The following is a 15,625-nucleotide window of genomic DNA, read 5'->3' as shown; positions in this document are numbered from 1 at the left end:
TCTGTTGCTGTGAAAAATACAGGGATGAAGCCTGCAGGGTTTTTCATGTCCCAGACTATGCACAAGCTGCAGGATTGGTTGAACGGGTGAAGGGGTTGTTAAAAGAGCAGTTGAAAAAATGAGGAGATGGGAACCTTTGCCCATGGAGAACCCATCTCCCTGATGTGCTCCATGCCCTGAACAATGGCCCACGGGGGAAATGGAAACCCCCTGGCTGTGCACGGCTGCCCCCAATTTGCAAATCCAACCATGGGCAGTGAGACTTGGACTGCCTGGGAAATTGTTCTGGCTGTGATGGCCCCTGGCAGGGCCAGCCCAGAGGCTGCAGGGCTGGGCCTTCATGCATTGGAATTCATGAGGAGAAATTCAAAGCAAATGAGAGCTCTCAATACTGAAACAGGAATTCAGATTCCTCCAGGACACCTTGCTTTGGTAACTGCTCCCTTGGAGCTTGGCCTTGCAAAGTGTTCATGTCATGGCAGGAGGAATTGATGCAGAATATCCAGGAGAAATTACAGTAATTCTGTTAAACAATAGTGACCAGGATTGGATTATTCAACCCCATGACAGGGTAGCACAATTATTGATATTGCAATTTTGAGAACGATTGTGAAAAAAGGAGCTCCAGCTCCAATCACCACCGTTTGTGGAGATAAAGGGTTTGGATGCAGCAGTCCTAATAATGGAGCCAGAGTGTGGGTCTGGAGGCCAAATGGCCCTCCCGAGGCAGCTGAAGGAGCAGCTCCTGGGAAAGACAACTCTGAGTCCTGAAAGCTGGGCAGGAGCAATGGGAATGTGTCCCTGCAGCCAAGGATTGTGTGTGAGAACAAGTAGATCTGACAGGATATTGTTTTACACATGCTGCCAGACCAAATCTCCCTGTTTGCCCCAAGGGCCCCTTTGGCAAATGCTCTGATCCACGGGGCTCCATGGGAAGGCTGCTGTGACACTGAGGGACTTGCACAGGAATTGCATCCAGGAGCCTGGGTGCCCCTCAAGCACTGGGACCCGGCCCCTTCCAGCCAGAGGGGAAAGGGCCCTCCCAAGCCTTGTTAGCCCCAGACAACATGGTAAAGCTGAACAGTAAAGGGCCTGGGGGCATTATTCTGGAATTCAAAAGGTGCCAGCTCCATGGACAACAGAATTCTTGTTCCTAACTCCAAGGAGATTTAGAAAAAAGAATGAAGAACGGTGTCACTAAAGTACTACTGATGTCTGTAAGGTGTACCTTGATAGTCAGCCAGAATCTTTGTCTGCCACAAACACCTCTAGTGTTTGACCAAGGGGTTAGTCATCAAAATGTAATGATGAGTACTGATGGATTGCTGAGCTTCTTTTGTAATTCTTTGCTAATGATGATGTGCTTTGCTGAGCTTATCCTTTTGTAATGCTTTGCAGCTGTGCATGATATAAATGCCACAATTGCTTCAGTTGGTGTCTGTGTCTTTGGTAGTGACCCTGCCCACTGGTGAAACAGGGCCCCCTCTTGCCTAAGTGTTAGCTGGGAAGGCAAAAAGCCTCCCTCCAAAATTCCCCCCTTGCTCCTTGTTCCCCCCCTTCATAGCCTGAGCATGATGTGCTCTGGTCTGGGCTGTGCCCGGGGTCAGCTGGGGTCACCTGTCCTGGCTGTGTCCCCTGCCAAGCTCCCCCGCAGCCCCAGCCCCTCCCCAGCGTGGCTGGACGAGGGGCAGGACAGGCCTTGGCTGTGCTGCAGCTCAGCAAGAACAAAACCATCTCTGCGTGCTCAGCGCTGTGCTCAGCACCCGGCCCAGCAGTGTCTCAGTGCCAGGGGCTGTGCCCTCAGTGCCTGCCAGGGCTTTCCATGGCAACTGCCAGGCCAGGTGCCCCAGGTGTCCCCCCCAGTGCCGCTTGCCATGGAAACAGTGCCCAGCCCTGCCCCTTTCTGTCTGGCTGACCTGGCCTTTGGCCCTGGCAGTGCCCTTGGCTGCTGGTTCCTGGTGCCCGAGCGGCCAGCGCGGCACAGGGCAGGTGGCCATGGCACAGCCCCCAGCAAGGGATCCCCTCTGGCTCTGGGCACTGACACCAGCCCTGAGCAAGGGGCCCAGGCCAGCTTTCCATGCCCACCAACCATCACAACGGCTCCGGGCATTGCTTGCCATGGCACCAAACCAAGGAACGGGTCCCCGTGGCCGTTGCCATGGCACCTGCTGGCACCAACCAGTGTCACTGCAATTGTACCTGGAACAGCCCTGGCACCGCTTTGTCCTCAGGGTGTCCATGGCAGCCCAGGGCAGCAGCAGCTCTGCAGGCAAGGGGCCATGGAACCTGGCTGCAGAAATGGCTCCTGGGGCTGCTTTCCAAGGAAACCTGAACTGATGGCGGTTGCCATGGCACCCAAACCCAGCACTGGGGTCCCTGCAGTGTCCATGGCAACAGCCCCTTGCAATGGCCCACTGCCTGTTGGGATGATGATCCACCCTCACAGCTGGCCCAGGGCAGCTCTGGAGTGCTCTTGGTGCCACCTTGGGCTTGGCACACACTTGAGGAGGATGTCTGTTTGCAATGGGGAAACTCAGGAGTTTTAGATGGCTTCAAAACTCAGAGAAGGAAAATCCCTCTTTGCCTGAGTGCAGCCACTTCTCCAAGCAAAGCAGCTCCCAGCTGAGTGAGGAGAGACACCATGGGCTTGGGGAATGTGGAGCAAGGTTGTCCACACTGGCTCAGAGCTCAAGGCACAGCTTCTCTGAGCAGGCCAGACCTCCTTAGGACAGTCCCTGCATCAATAGCAGTCACTGAATGCTGCAATCACTTCTTGTGTATTGGGAACAGCAATAAAAGACACCCTTTAAAATAGGAATACATATTTCCTGGAAGCTCTTTGAACTATTTCTCCATAACTGTCAAAGGAAACCCTCCTAATGAACGGCACAGGAGCAGAGGGAAATCAAGGCAGAGCCATGGTTTGTCAGGACTTGCCTGATCCTCATGAGCCTCACTGTGCATTTGGAGCTGAGCCCTTGAACCTCAGGGCCTGGGAGGAGATTGCACAAACCTTGCCTGGAGTCAGAGTCAGAGGAAACACCCAAAGTGTCTCCAGCAATTCATGGCTCCCACTGAGGTCCTGTCCAACACAGGCTCCTCATGGACTCCTTGGAGGAGAGAATTGGTGGCCAGGATGGCACAAAAACCTCTCAGACACTCAGTGTGGAAAGGAAAATCCAAAGTACCTTCAACACCTTGAGTGTCTCAGAGCATGAATGAGCCCCACTGAGTGTCAGTACAAAGCTCTCCAGGGACTCATTAAGGCAGATAATTGGGGCCATGATTGCACAAAGCTCTCCCAGGGTCTGGATCCAAAGGGAAACACCAAGTACCTTAAAAGAACTGAAGTACCTTGAAGCATTCATGAGCCCCACTGAGTGGTGTTACTGACAGAGCCTCTGCAGGGACTAATTACAGCAGGTAATTGGAGGCCATGATTGCACAAAGCTCTCAGAGACTGCAAGGCCAAAGCCAAACCCCAAGTCCTTTGAAAAAGCTGCAGCCCCTGCAGGGAGCATTCAGGAGCCGCCAGGGCCATTGCTGAGCAAGGCTCCCCAGGGACTCCTTGCAGCAGATCCTTGAGGCCCCTGGGATGTGGGCTAGGGGGGGATGCAGAGGGCAGCACAAGGGGCTGGCAGTGCCCAGCCTGGCTGGGGCTGGGCCAGGAGGCCCCAGGGCCTCAGCACAAGGTGTCTCCTCCCAGCCCTTGCTGGCACAGACCCTGCTGTGCCCCAGGGCACCAAGCCTTGGCTTCTCTTTGTCCCCAGCTGCCACCAGTGCCTCCAGTTCTCTGCTCTGCCTGGGGCCTGGGGACACTTTCTCTGTCGTGTCCCTCAGTGGGAGCCACTACAAGTCCCAGAAATTTGGAGTTGGATTGTGACTTGGAGTTCTGCAGAGGCTTCTTCAGCTCCCTCTCAGGGACTGATGTTCAGGGCCTGAGCACAAAGGCCCAGAGGCTCCTAAAGTCCTTGTGCTGTGTCTGTGCTGCTGAGCTGGGCCGGGCTCCTGGCCCAGAGGCAGCTCCTGGCAAGGGCAGCAGAGCTGCAGAGAGACAGCTCTGGGCAGGAGCAGCTCCTGTGCACAGCCCAGCAGGGCTGGGGCACTGCCTGCAGCCAGCCCGGGCACAGCACAGAGGCACAGAGAGCTTCAAGCAGGCAGGGCTGGGAAGGGGCTGGGAAGTGCCTGGGGCACAATCACTGCCAGCCCTTGGCACAGCAACCTCTGGCTGCAGGACAATGCAGCTGCAGCTCCTGCACTGATCTCCTAAAGCTGCAACATCCCAATGCCTGCAGACTCTGCGAGTGCATCTCTGAGCATTTCTGCTGCAGGGGAGCTGAAATGCTCATGAAGCTCTCACATGCTGATCACTCACAGAATATTTCCAAGACAAGGATTTTGATTGAAATTAGGCAATTTCCTAAGACTTTGTCTTCAGATTCCTACTACTGGAGAGTGGCAGGGAGGGGGGATAATTATTAAAGGATGATTATGAATTATTAGTTATGAATTTTGGCAAGTGGTGCCTAAGACCACCAAACTGTTCCTTTTAGTGACCAGCAGGTTCACAGGAGATCCCTAATGTGCCTTCAGCCACTGTGCCCATGGACAGCAGCAGCAGCAGCAGCTTTGCTGGAGCCATCAGGCTCAGTCTGAGCTGTCCTTTCTCCAAGCTGCAAAGAGAAGCTGCCCCCAGGCAGTGCCCTGCAAACAGGCAGGGTTCTGTGGGGCCAAGGAGAGTGCACAGAGCTTTGGGCTCTGTGAGTGCTGGCACAGAGAGATCAGGCACAGGGAAACCCCTGCAGGAGGAAAATCTCCAGGAAGCAGAGAGAGGATCAGGGAAGGAGAGAAAACAGAACCCAGCAATGCTGTGGCAGGGAGAGTTGAGAGATGTGCACAGGATCCCCTGCAGTGCAGCCCCTCCCTCTGAACAAGCCCCCTCCCTCCTGTGCCCCAGCCAAGCCTCTGCCCTCAGGCCCGGGGCTCCAAGGTGTGCAGCCCCTCCTGTGCAGGCAGAGCTGCAGCAGAGCCGTGGGGCAGCTCTGCAGCCCCGGGCCCAGTTCCCTCTGCAGAGCACAGGGCTGGGAGCAGCTGCCCGGCCCTGGGGGCTCTGGAGGGGCACAGCTGGCTCAGGGTGACGCTGTCCCCAGGGCCCGGCTCTGGGCAATGCTGTCAGGGCAGCCAGGGAAGGAGCTGCATCTCCCTTCAGCCAATGCCAGCAGAAGGACACTTGCAAGTCCCTCTGACATTTCAGTCCAGGCTGGGAGCTTCACCCCCGCATGCAAACCTGTCCTAGAGCATCTCTGAGTGATAACACCCATGGGCAAAGGCAGAGGTGTTGTGACCCTGAAAATGCTGCTGGGTTGGTGGAATGAGCAACGTGAGTCCTTGGCTACAAAGGTGGAGCTGGGCTCTGCTGGATCCATCTGCTCTCACAGTACCTGGGGGTTTGTAAGAGAAACGTGGGAGTGTGAACATCCTCCAGCTGAGAAAAGTGAAAGCCCAGAGGAACTGCAAACAGAATGAAGTGACAGATCATCTGCCCCCAGTCTCCACTCATTATCTTGCCTCAGGGAAATCACTCTGTTCTACCAGAGGGCAGCAGAAATGCTCAGGGTTTCTGATATCCAAGAGTACCAGGAAGTCCATGGAAGGAGCTAAAAAAGAAAACATCAGAACTCTGAAACACAAGAGCATGTCCGTGTGTGTTACAAAGGAGGGTGTGTGGGAAGTGGCTTTGATTTTGGTTACAGGTATCTCCTCTAACCCTTCACTGTCCTTTTCTCCATGAACAGGTGCCCATGTGCAGCCCCAGCAAATGTCCAACAGCAGCTGCATCAGCCACTTCCTCCTGCTGGCATTGGCAGAGCCGGGGCAGCTGCAGCTCCTGCACTTCTGCCTCTTGCTGGGCATCTCCCTGGCTGCCCTCCTGGGCAACGGCCTCATCATCAGCGCCGTAGCCTGCGGCCACCACCTGCACACGCCCATGTTCTTCTTGCTGCTCAACCTGGCCCTCACTGACCTGGGCTCCATCTGCACCACTGTGCCCAGAGCCATGCACAATTCCCTCTGGGACACCAGCACCATCTCCTACACTGGATGTGCTGCACAGGTCTTTTTCTTTTTGTTCTTTATCACAGCAGAGCTTTCATTCCTGACCCTCACGTGCTCCAACTGCTACATGTCCATCTGCAAAGCCCTGCACCATGGGACCCTGCTGGGCAGCAGAGCTTGTGCCCACATGGCAGCAGCTGCCTGGGCCAGGGGCTTTCTCACTGCTCTGCTGTACATGGCCAATACATTTTCCCTGCCCCTGTGCCATGGCAATGCCCTGGGCCAGATCCTCAAACTTCCAACCCCAGGGACCTTGGGCTTCTTGCTGTTGGTGCCTGTTTATCATTTGGCTGTTCTGTGTTCATTGTTGTTTTCTCCTATGTGCAGACCTTCAGGCCATGCTGAGCATCCCCTCAGAGCAGGGACTGCACAAAGCCTTTTCCACCTGCCTCCCTCCCCTGGCTGTACCTCTGTTTATCAGTACTGCAGTGTTTGCCTGTTGTTGCAGGCTCCCAGCCAGGTCATAATTAGCATTGTCTCCATGATTGCAGAAGGCTGATCCATGGCTTTATTCTACTATATTATATCATATCCTACTGTACTTATTAAGGAACTCCTCCCCTTACAGACAGTGCGATACAGCTTTGCCCTAATTGCTCAATCCCTGCAAACACCATGCAGTGGCCAGGCAGAGCTGTCAGCAAAGGAAGGGCCCAGCCAGGTGGGGCAGCCGGGGGATGCCCACAGCCTGCAGGGACAGAGGCGCAGGGCAGGGACACCGTGGGACAGCCTGGGCTGCACAGGGCACAGGGATGGGCAGCAGCTGCAAGACAGCCCTGCCAGAGCCAGCTTGGGCAGCACTTTGGCCATGGCTGCTGGGCCTGGGGCCAGGAGGGGACAAGTGACCCTTGCAGGCCTGGGGCCTCATGGCCTCCTTGTCCCTGCTCAGCAGCCTGGCAGGGGCCGCCCCACGCTCCTGCCCCTGGCATTGCACATCCCCACATGCCAGTGCCCATCCCGGGAAGAGCCCTGAGCAAGGAGGGAGGGACAGGATCTGCCTGGCCAGGCCCTGGGGCTCAGGCCTTGGCCCTTTGCATTCCTCAAACACATCCAGGTGTGCTCAGCACCAGAGACACCTTTGCCTTGCTTGTGCCCACCTGGCATCACTGCCTGCAGTGTTCTGCTCTAGCTGGAACCTGGGGACACTTTCTCAGCTGTGTCCCTGACAGGGATCTCTTCAAAGTACAAGAAACTTCAGTTTTTCAATAGAACTGAGTTTGTGAGTGTTTTGTGACATCACTGAGGGGATGGTGACATCACAGAACTGGCTGTGACATCACATAACTGGCTGTGACATCACAGAGCATATTATGAGGCCATAGAGCAGAGTCTGCCATCACAGAGGGTGGCTGTGTGTCATGAGAGGGTGGGTTGTGACATCACCTGGTGGCTGTGTGACATCATAGAGCAGGTTGTGACGTCACAAAACAGATTGTGACATGACAGGGTGACTTTGGGATATCAGTCTTCTGTGATTTCACAGCACTGCTGTATGACATCACAAGGTGACATAGAGTTGGCTCTGTGACATCACAGGGGCAGCGTGACATCACAGGGAAAGTGTGACATCACAGGGGCAATAATAGTGACAATAGCAAAAAGAATTAATAATGGTAATAAAAACCCTGCCATGCTTATACTTGGTTTGCATGGCCAGGTTTTGGTAAGGGGAGCTCGAGGAGCACCTTCTGTGAGAGGCTGCTGGAAGCAGCTGCTCCTCTGTGTCCCACAGAGTCAATTCCAGCCAGCTCCAGGATGCACCGGCCGCTGGCCAAGGCTGGGCCAGTTGGAAATGGTGGTAACACCTTTGGGGCAAGAGATTTAGGAAAATGGGTGATGGTGTAGGTGTAACTGTGAGCAGGGAAGAGCAGGGTGAGAACACGTGAGAGGAACAACTCTGCACACCCCAGGGCAGGGCAGGAGGAGGGGCAGGAGCTGCTCCAGGGGCTGGAGCTGATTGCCCTGAGATTCCCTGGGCAGCCCCTGGGGAGGCAGCTGGGCCCCTGCAGCCCATGGAGGGCCCGGAGAGCAGAGATGCACCTGCAGCGCCTGGAGGAGCCCGTGCTGGAGCAGGGGGTGCCTGAGCAGGGGCTGGGACCCCATGAGAAACCTGTGCTGGAGCAGGGACCCAGCAGGGACCTGCAAAGCCGTGGAGAGAGGAGCCCACGCTGGAGCAGGGTCCTGGCAGGACTTGTGAGCCCATGGGAGAGTGAGGCAGCTGCAGCAGTTTGTGAAGAGCTGCTGTCCGTGAGATGAACTCACCCTGCAGAAGTTCATGGAGAAGTGTCTCAGGAGGGACCCCTGGCACGGCAGGGGAACGACTCCTCTCCCCGAGCAGCAGAGAAACAACGGGTGATGAACGGAGCAGAGCCCCCAGTGCCTGTCTGCCTGCACCACTGGGGGAGGAGCAGAGCTGGGAAGGAGGGAGGAACAGGCAGAAGGTGTTTGTGAAGCTTTATTTTACTTCTCACTATCCTGCCCTGATCTGGATAGAAAGAAATTCAATTAATACCTGTAATTTCAAAAATGTTTTGCCTATGATGGCATTTGCTGAATGATCTGTCCCAGTCCTTAACTCAAGCCATGAAGCCTTCATTCTGTTTTTTCTCCTGTCCATCTCTGGAGGGGAGTGAGAGAGCAGCTTTGGTGGGTGCCTGGCATCCAGGCAGGGCCAAATGGCTACATGTTTCTCGTTTCTTTTTACTCTTTTTCCTTTCCTTTCCTTTCCTTTCCTTTCCTTTCCTTTCCTTTCCTTTCCTTTCCTTTCCTTTCCTTTCCTTTCCTTTCCTTTCCTTTCCTTTCCTTTTTCCTTTCCCTCTCTCATTCTTTCTTTCCTGTTCTTTTGTTCTTTCCAGAGGTCACAGTGCAGAGGTTGAGTGGGGCTTTGATGGAGGGAGTGGGGGTGGCGGGGAGTAGCGGGGACAGGAGGCACAGGGCTGTGGCACAGGCACCCGAGGGGCCCGGGCAGCTGGCAGGGGGCAAGGCCTGTCCCCCTGGGCCAGCAGCAGCCCCGTGCCCTGCCCAAGGCGCTGCCAGCAGGGGCTGGGCCCCAGAGGCAGGGGCAGAGCCCAGCCCCGGGGGCGGCGTTTGTGCCCCGAGCCCCGTCCAGCCCAGCCTGCCCCGAGTGCGCAGTGAGCGCTGGCACGGCTGCCCTGGACAGCGTGGCCTGCTGGGGACACTGAGAGCTGCCCCGCTGTGACCCTGCCCTGGTCACTGCACAGGCACCAACCCAACCCCAGCCAGCAGCACCCCTGGGCATGGCCCAGGCACTGGAGAGCATCACAGCCAGCCCTGCTGCTGCTGGGGATGTCCCAGGCACCAGAGCCCATCCCAGCCCTGCTGCTGGGGATGTCCCAGGCACCAGAGCCCATCCCAGCCCTGCTGCTGCTGGGGATGTCCCAGGCACCAGAGCCCATCCCAGCCCTGCTGCTGCTGGGGATGTCCCAGGCACCAGAGCCCATCCCAGCCCCGCTGCTGCTGGGGATGTCCCAGGCACCAGACCCCATCCCAGCCCTGCTGCTGCTGGGGATGTCCCAGGCACCAGAGCCCATCCCAGCCCCGCTGCTGCTGGGGATGTCCCAGGCACCAGAGCCCATCCCAGCCCCGCTGCTGCTGGGGATGTCCCAGGCACCAGAGCCCATCCCAGCCCTGTTCCTGGGATGTCACAGCCCCTACAAGCGTACCAGGTGTGGGAAGAGCTTCTCCCAGAGGTCAGCCTTGACCCAACACCAACGCAGCCAGCACTGAGGGAAGCCCTGCCAGTGCCCCCAGTGTGGGAAGAGCTCCGTGCGCTGCTCCAGCTCCATCCCCACGGGAGGATCCGCACTGGATGATCCCCAGTGACCCCGGTGGGCAGAGCCCCAGTGATCCGTGGTGCTGGTGATCCCTGTTGGGAAGACACCTGGCTGGGGGCTCCACATCCTCCTGGCTCCTCATGGCCTGGGTCTTCTTTTCACATTTCTTCATTCTTTCCAAACACTCAAAACCTGGGTAAAAATAAAGATGTTGAACTAAGATGGGGCTTGAGAAGTGGGGGGCTGTTCCAGAGGTGTGGGGGATGCTGGGTCCGAGGGAGCTGAGAGTTCCTGGGAAGGACTTGGGGCTTGCTCAGGGCTTTGGGGACACGAGGCCAAGCGGCTCCGGGTGCTTTGGAAGATGCTGGTGGAGATTCTGGGGCTGCTGATCAAGGACCTCCTGGCCTAGAACTGTCCGTGTGTCCCCTTGTCCCGCTTCCTGGTGTCCCCTGTAGCGGATACCCCCCTCCCTGCTGTCACTCCCCTTTCCTCCACCCATTCCCGTGTCACCCCACTCCCAGTCCCGTCCTGCTCCATTCCCAGTATGGACCCCATTCCCTGTCCCCATTCCCCATTCCCCGTCCCTGTCCCCGTCCCCATTCCCCATTCCCTGTCCCCATCCCCCATTCCCTGTCCCTGTCCCCATTCCCATTCCTCATTCCCGGTCCCCATTCCCATTCCCCGTCCCCATTCCTATTCCCCATTCCGCACTCCCGGTCCCCACTCCCATTCCCCATTCCCCATCTCCCATCCCCATTCCCCACCCCCCATCTCCCATCCCCATTCCCTGTCCCCATTCCGTATTCCCTGTCCCCATCCCCCATTCCTTGTCCCCATCCCCCATTCCCGATTCCCTGTCCCCATCCCCAGTCCCTGTCCCTGTCCCCGTTCCCATTCCTCATTGCCATTCCCTGTCCCCATTCCCGGTCCCCATTCCCATTCCCATTCCCATTCCCTGTCCCCATTCCATTCCCCATTCCCTGTCCCCATTCCCCATTCCCGGTCCCCATTCCCCATCTCCCATCCCCATTCCCATTCCCTGTCCCCATTCCCCGTCCCCATTCCCTATTCCCTGTCCCCATCCCCCATCCCCATTCCCTGTCCCCATACCCCATTCCCTGTCCCCATTCCCATTCCTATTCCCCATTCCCGGTCCCCATTCCCATTCCCCATTCCCCATCTCCCATCCCCGGTCCCCATTCCCATTCCCATTCCCTGTCCCCATCCTCATTCCCTGTCCCCCATTCCCATTCCCTGTCCCATTCCCATTCCCTGTCCCCATCCCCCATTCCCCGTCCCCATTCCCCATTCCCCGTCCCCATTCCCCATTCCCCATTCCCATTCCCTGTCCCCACTCCCCATTCCCTGTCCCCATTCCCGGTTCCCTCTCCCCGGACGCCGCCGCCATCGCTCCGGCTCCCCTCGGCCCTCACGTGACCGTGCAAATCCCGCCCTGCTCCCGCCCACCAATCCCAGCGCCCGATCGCTCCCTGATTTGCATAACCACGCCCTCAGCTTAGGCCCCGCCCCCGCCGGCTGCAGCCGCGTCCGGGCGCTGTTTGCTCCCAGTTCCCTCCCAGTGCTCCCAGTAAGAGCGGGACCGGCAGGGAGAGCGCTCCCAGTTCCCACCCGCTGCTCTCACCATCGTTCCCAGTGCTCCCAGTATCGCTCCCAGTGCCGGGCGTGGCGGGGCCGCTTTGGAACCCCCCAGGGCAGAGCGCAGCTGCTTTTGGGTGCCGGCACTGCCCGGGCCGGGCTGGGAGCGGAGGAGGAGCGGGAGGGAGAGGAGGGACAGAGGAGGAGGAAAAGGAAAGGGAAAGAGAGAGAGAGGAGCGGGAAGAAGAGGAAGAGGAGCAGCGGGAGGAGGAGCCGCAGCACCAACCCCACGCGGTTCCCCCGCTCGGGCCGCGGCTGCCCCGGTTCCGCCCCCTCCGGAAGCCGCAGGTGGGCGGGGAGGGGGAGTCGCCCCAAATCCATGGCGGAGAGGGGCGATCCCGGTGCAGAGGGACCCCCGGCAGCCTGGAGGGGTGGGGGAGGCTGGGGATGAGCGGGGTCCGGGCCCCCCGAGGCTGAAAGGGGCGCTGACTTCTCCAGCTGCACTTGGGCACCGGGACCATCAAACCCGACACGCTCAGCCCTTGTTTTGCCCCCCAAACCAGGATTTCCCATTCCCAAACCTTGGCCAGGTGGAGGAGGAGGCTGCAAGGAGGAAGAAGATGCCCCAGGACACCCAGGCAGGTGAGGAGGAAGTCAGTGCCCCTTTCCCCCTCTGTCCTGCTCCATCTCCCAGCCCAGCACGGCCCCCGGCTGCACGACAGCCCCACTGCTGATGCTGTCCAGCCAGGGATGCACTGGGGGGATCTCCTTCCCCTTCCCTGTGGCACGGAGGCAAATCCCATCCTCTCCTTGTCCTTCCTCCCCCAGGGAAGGAGCTGAGCATGGAGAGCAGGGAGGACAAATCCCCACAGCAGAACCTGGTGGCTGAGGCCGTTTGGAGTGGCTCCAGGGCACAGGAATCCAACGGGGAGGAAAAGTCCCCGAGATCCCACACAAGGAGGGGCTGCAAACGCAGATCACGGGGATCCGAGGAGGAAAGACCAACCTTGGGCTGGGAAGGTGACCACAGGTCAGAGTTGGGGGTCCCTGAGCAGCTTCAGGATGGGGAGAAGCCCCACAAGTGCTCGGAATGTGGGAAGAGCTTCAGGTGGAGATCGTCCCTGATCAACCATTGGAGAATCCACACAGAGGAAGGGCCCTATGAGTGTGGGCAGTGTGGGAAGAGCTTCAGGTGGAGCTCCCACCTGAACTCCCACATGGGAATCCACACCAGGGAGAGGCCCTATGAGTGTGGGCAGTGTGGGAAGAGCTTCAGGTGGAGCTCCCGCCTGAACTCCCACATGGGAATCCACACCAGGGAGAGGCCCTATGAGTGTGGGCAGTGTGGGAAGAGCTTCAGCCACAACTCCAACCTGATCCACCACCAGCGCGTACACACCGGGAGAGGCCCTACGGATGTCCTGAGTGTGGGAAGAGCTTCAGAGCCAGATCCAGCCTGATTTTCCACCAGAGGAGCCACACGGGGAACGGCCCTACGAGTGTGATGAATGCAGCAAGAGGTTTCAGATCAGCTCCAATCTCCTCCATCACCAGCGCACTCACACAGAGGAGAGGCCCTTCCGATGCCCCGACTGCGGGAAGGGCTTCAGGGACAAGTGCAGCCTCCTCAGGCACCAGCTCATCCACTCCGGGGAGAGGCCCTACGAGTGTCCCAGGTGTGGGAAGAGCTTCAAGACCAGCTATGAAGTGACTGCCCACCAGAGGAGCCACACGGGGGGAACGGCCCTACGAGCGTGGGGAGTGTGGGAAGAGCTTCAGGACGAGCGCCCACCTGAGTGCCCACCAGCGCATCCACAGCGGGGAGAGGCCCTATGAGTGTGCCTGCTGTGGGAAGAGCTTCTCCCAGAGGTCAGCCTTGACCCAACACCAACGCATCCAGCTGTTGTGTTGTCTGTATAAGTTGGACTGTTCTGTTCCCCCTATCATGCAGTGGTTCTGCCCTGGTTCTCCCTTTCCTCCTTTATGCTGCCAGTTACCCAACTCCTCCCCAGTTGCCTTGGAGATTAATGTACCCTTTCTCAAATCCCTCCCCGGTGCCCTGTCCGTCACTCGGCGCTCCCACCCTTCTCTCTAGAACTCTCTAGAAACTTTCAGCTGGAGCGTCGAGTGATTGGCTCAGGGGCCGGGGCCCCACCCTCAAGTTATCCCCATTGGGGTTTTCCCTAAGTCAATCTTTTGTATCCCACTCCCCTCTGAAACCCTATTCGTCCAAGGACTGACTCCTCCCCTGTGTCCCTCCCTCCTTATAAGCTGTTGCAACTTCCCCCTTGCTCTCTTTGGTTGTCGGTTTCCCCTGGGACCCAATAAACCTGGATTCACCACAGCTGGAGAGTGCTCTCTCATTTCTGCTGACTGTAGCCATAAGCCAAGCCACGTCCTGCCACAAGGTAACACTGCTGTCACGGCACAGAGCGTTTGCCTTAGGTGCTGTCCTGAACCACGGAGATCGGGATAGTGCCCCCCTACTGCTAGCGGTGCTGGACAGCCGGCCGGGACGTCCGAGAAGGACAATCAATCAATCTTTCTCCAGCTGGACCGCTTCATCCAGCACTGAGGGAAGCTGTGGGAGTGCTCCCAGGGCGGGAAGAGCTTTGTGTGCTGCTCCAGCTCCACAGCTCCATCCCTTATTGGAGGATCAGCACTGGATGATCCCCAGTGACCCCGTTGGGCAGAGCCCTGGTGATCCGTGGTGCTGCTGATTTGTGTTAGGAAGACACCTGGCTGGCTCCTGGCTCCCCGTGAGCACCTGGACACACCCACAGACCAACATCAGAAATCCATTGTGGAGAGCTGTCGCCCTGACTTTTGAAGATTTTTCTAAGCCTTCTGATGTTTACATTCTTGTAGCAAACTTTTTCACATACTTCCTGTAAATAACTTATTGTTTTGCATTCTTTTATGGAGGAGAAGAAATTTGATGGACTGTTGGTTTGTCCAGTGTCATTGGAGAGGTGGCACTGTCACCCTCCAATCCACTGTCACTTTTGGAAAACTATAAATGTTGGAATCTGGAAATAAACTTCCCTTTTTTCCCCTTGAGAACAGTGGTGTGTGTGCTCGTGTTGTTTCATGTCCTATAGTGACATGGAGCAGGTTTGTCGACTTCTGACCCCAGAAAAATCTCACTTCTTGCGTCTTCCTGGTGGCATCAAGTAACACTGGATGGCCTTGGAGGTCTTCTCCAATACCAATCCATCATTTTAATTCTCTCTGCCCCACAGGCATCTTCTACAACCAAATCGGGTCAGACTGGGGCAAAACCCATGATTTTGGAGACAGTGGGAATGGAAACCCCTCCAAAAAAGGTTCTTCCCACCCACCCAAGCACATGGATGCTCTTCTGGCAGGGACCCATAAATCCTTTTGGTTTTGCCTTCAAACACAAAGGTTTCTGTTCATACCTTTGAAAGCCCTGAAATTGGGGTAAAAATCAAGACATTGAACTAAGGCTTGGATGGGCACACGTGGGGACACAGCCCTGGGTGGGGACCTGAGTTGGAAGTGGCCATGGACAGGGACATGGGGGGACACAGCCATGGAGGGTGACATGGGAGGACATGATCATGTATGGGGACATGAACAGGGACAGCATCAAGGCCACCACCTGTGCCACCACAGTGCCACCAGCACCTTCATCTCTGCCATGGCGCTGCCTGATGCAGTTCCTGCCACCACGTCCCCCCTGCCACCATTGTGGTGTCCCAGCTGAATGTCACCACCCACCAGGGCAGGATGGGAACTTGTTCAGCTGGTGACAAGTGGCCCAGGAGAGAGTGACAGCCACCAGGGTGTCCCAGGGCCACCGCGCTCAGGGGACCCCAACCGCCCCTGGGGACAGGGCAAGGGTCAGTGTCACCCACAGGGGCCATGTGGGCCCATGCTGGGTGTCACTGGAGGCGTCCTGGTGGCAGCGTCCCCACAGGTGTGGTGACATTGTCCCCTGGTGTGTGTCCTGGTGGCATCGTGTCCCTTACATGTTGATGACCCAAGTTACATCATCCTTGTTCTCCTCCCCAGTTCTAGAACATTCCCCACTCCCGCTTTCCTATTGGTTCCCGTTGCCTGCAGCTCCTCCCCTGAATCCCAGTTGGTTGTTGCCC

The 15,625-nt window shown here is 57.5% G+C and overlaps 1 protein-coding gene across 1 annotated transcript; it reads left to right on the top strand.

The window, feature by feature from the left end:
• The first annotated feature begins 11,756 nt into the window (after positions 1-11,756).
• On the top strand, positions 11,757-13,899 carry LOC129124918 (uncharacterized). Its single transcript, XM_077184803.1, is given in 6 exon segments — positions 11,757-11,852; positions 12,068-12,146; positions 12,333-12,905; positions 12,908-12,982; positions 12,985-13,238; positions 13,240-13,899. Coding segments are annotated over 5 exon segments (1,284 nt in total). The 5' UTR covers positions 11,757-11,852; positions 12,068-12,124; the 3' UTR covers positions 13,600-13,899.
• The last annotated feature ends 1,726 nt before the right edge of the window (positions 13,900-15,625 follow it).

The sequence above is a fragment of the Agelaius phoeniceus genome, chromosome 11 (assembly GCF_051311805.1).
Source record: "Agelaius phoeniceus isolate bAgePho1 chromosome 11, bAgePho1.hap1, whole genome shotgun sequence".
NCBI lineage: Eukaryota > Metazoa > Chordata > Aves > Passeriformes > Icteridae > Agelaius > Agelaius phoeniceus.
The sequence above is the reverse complement of the archived record's forward strand: the minus strand, read 5'-3'. Positions and strand labels throughout refer to the sequence as shown.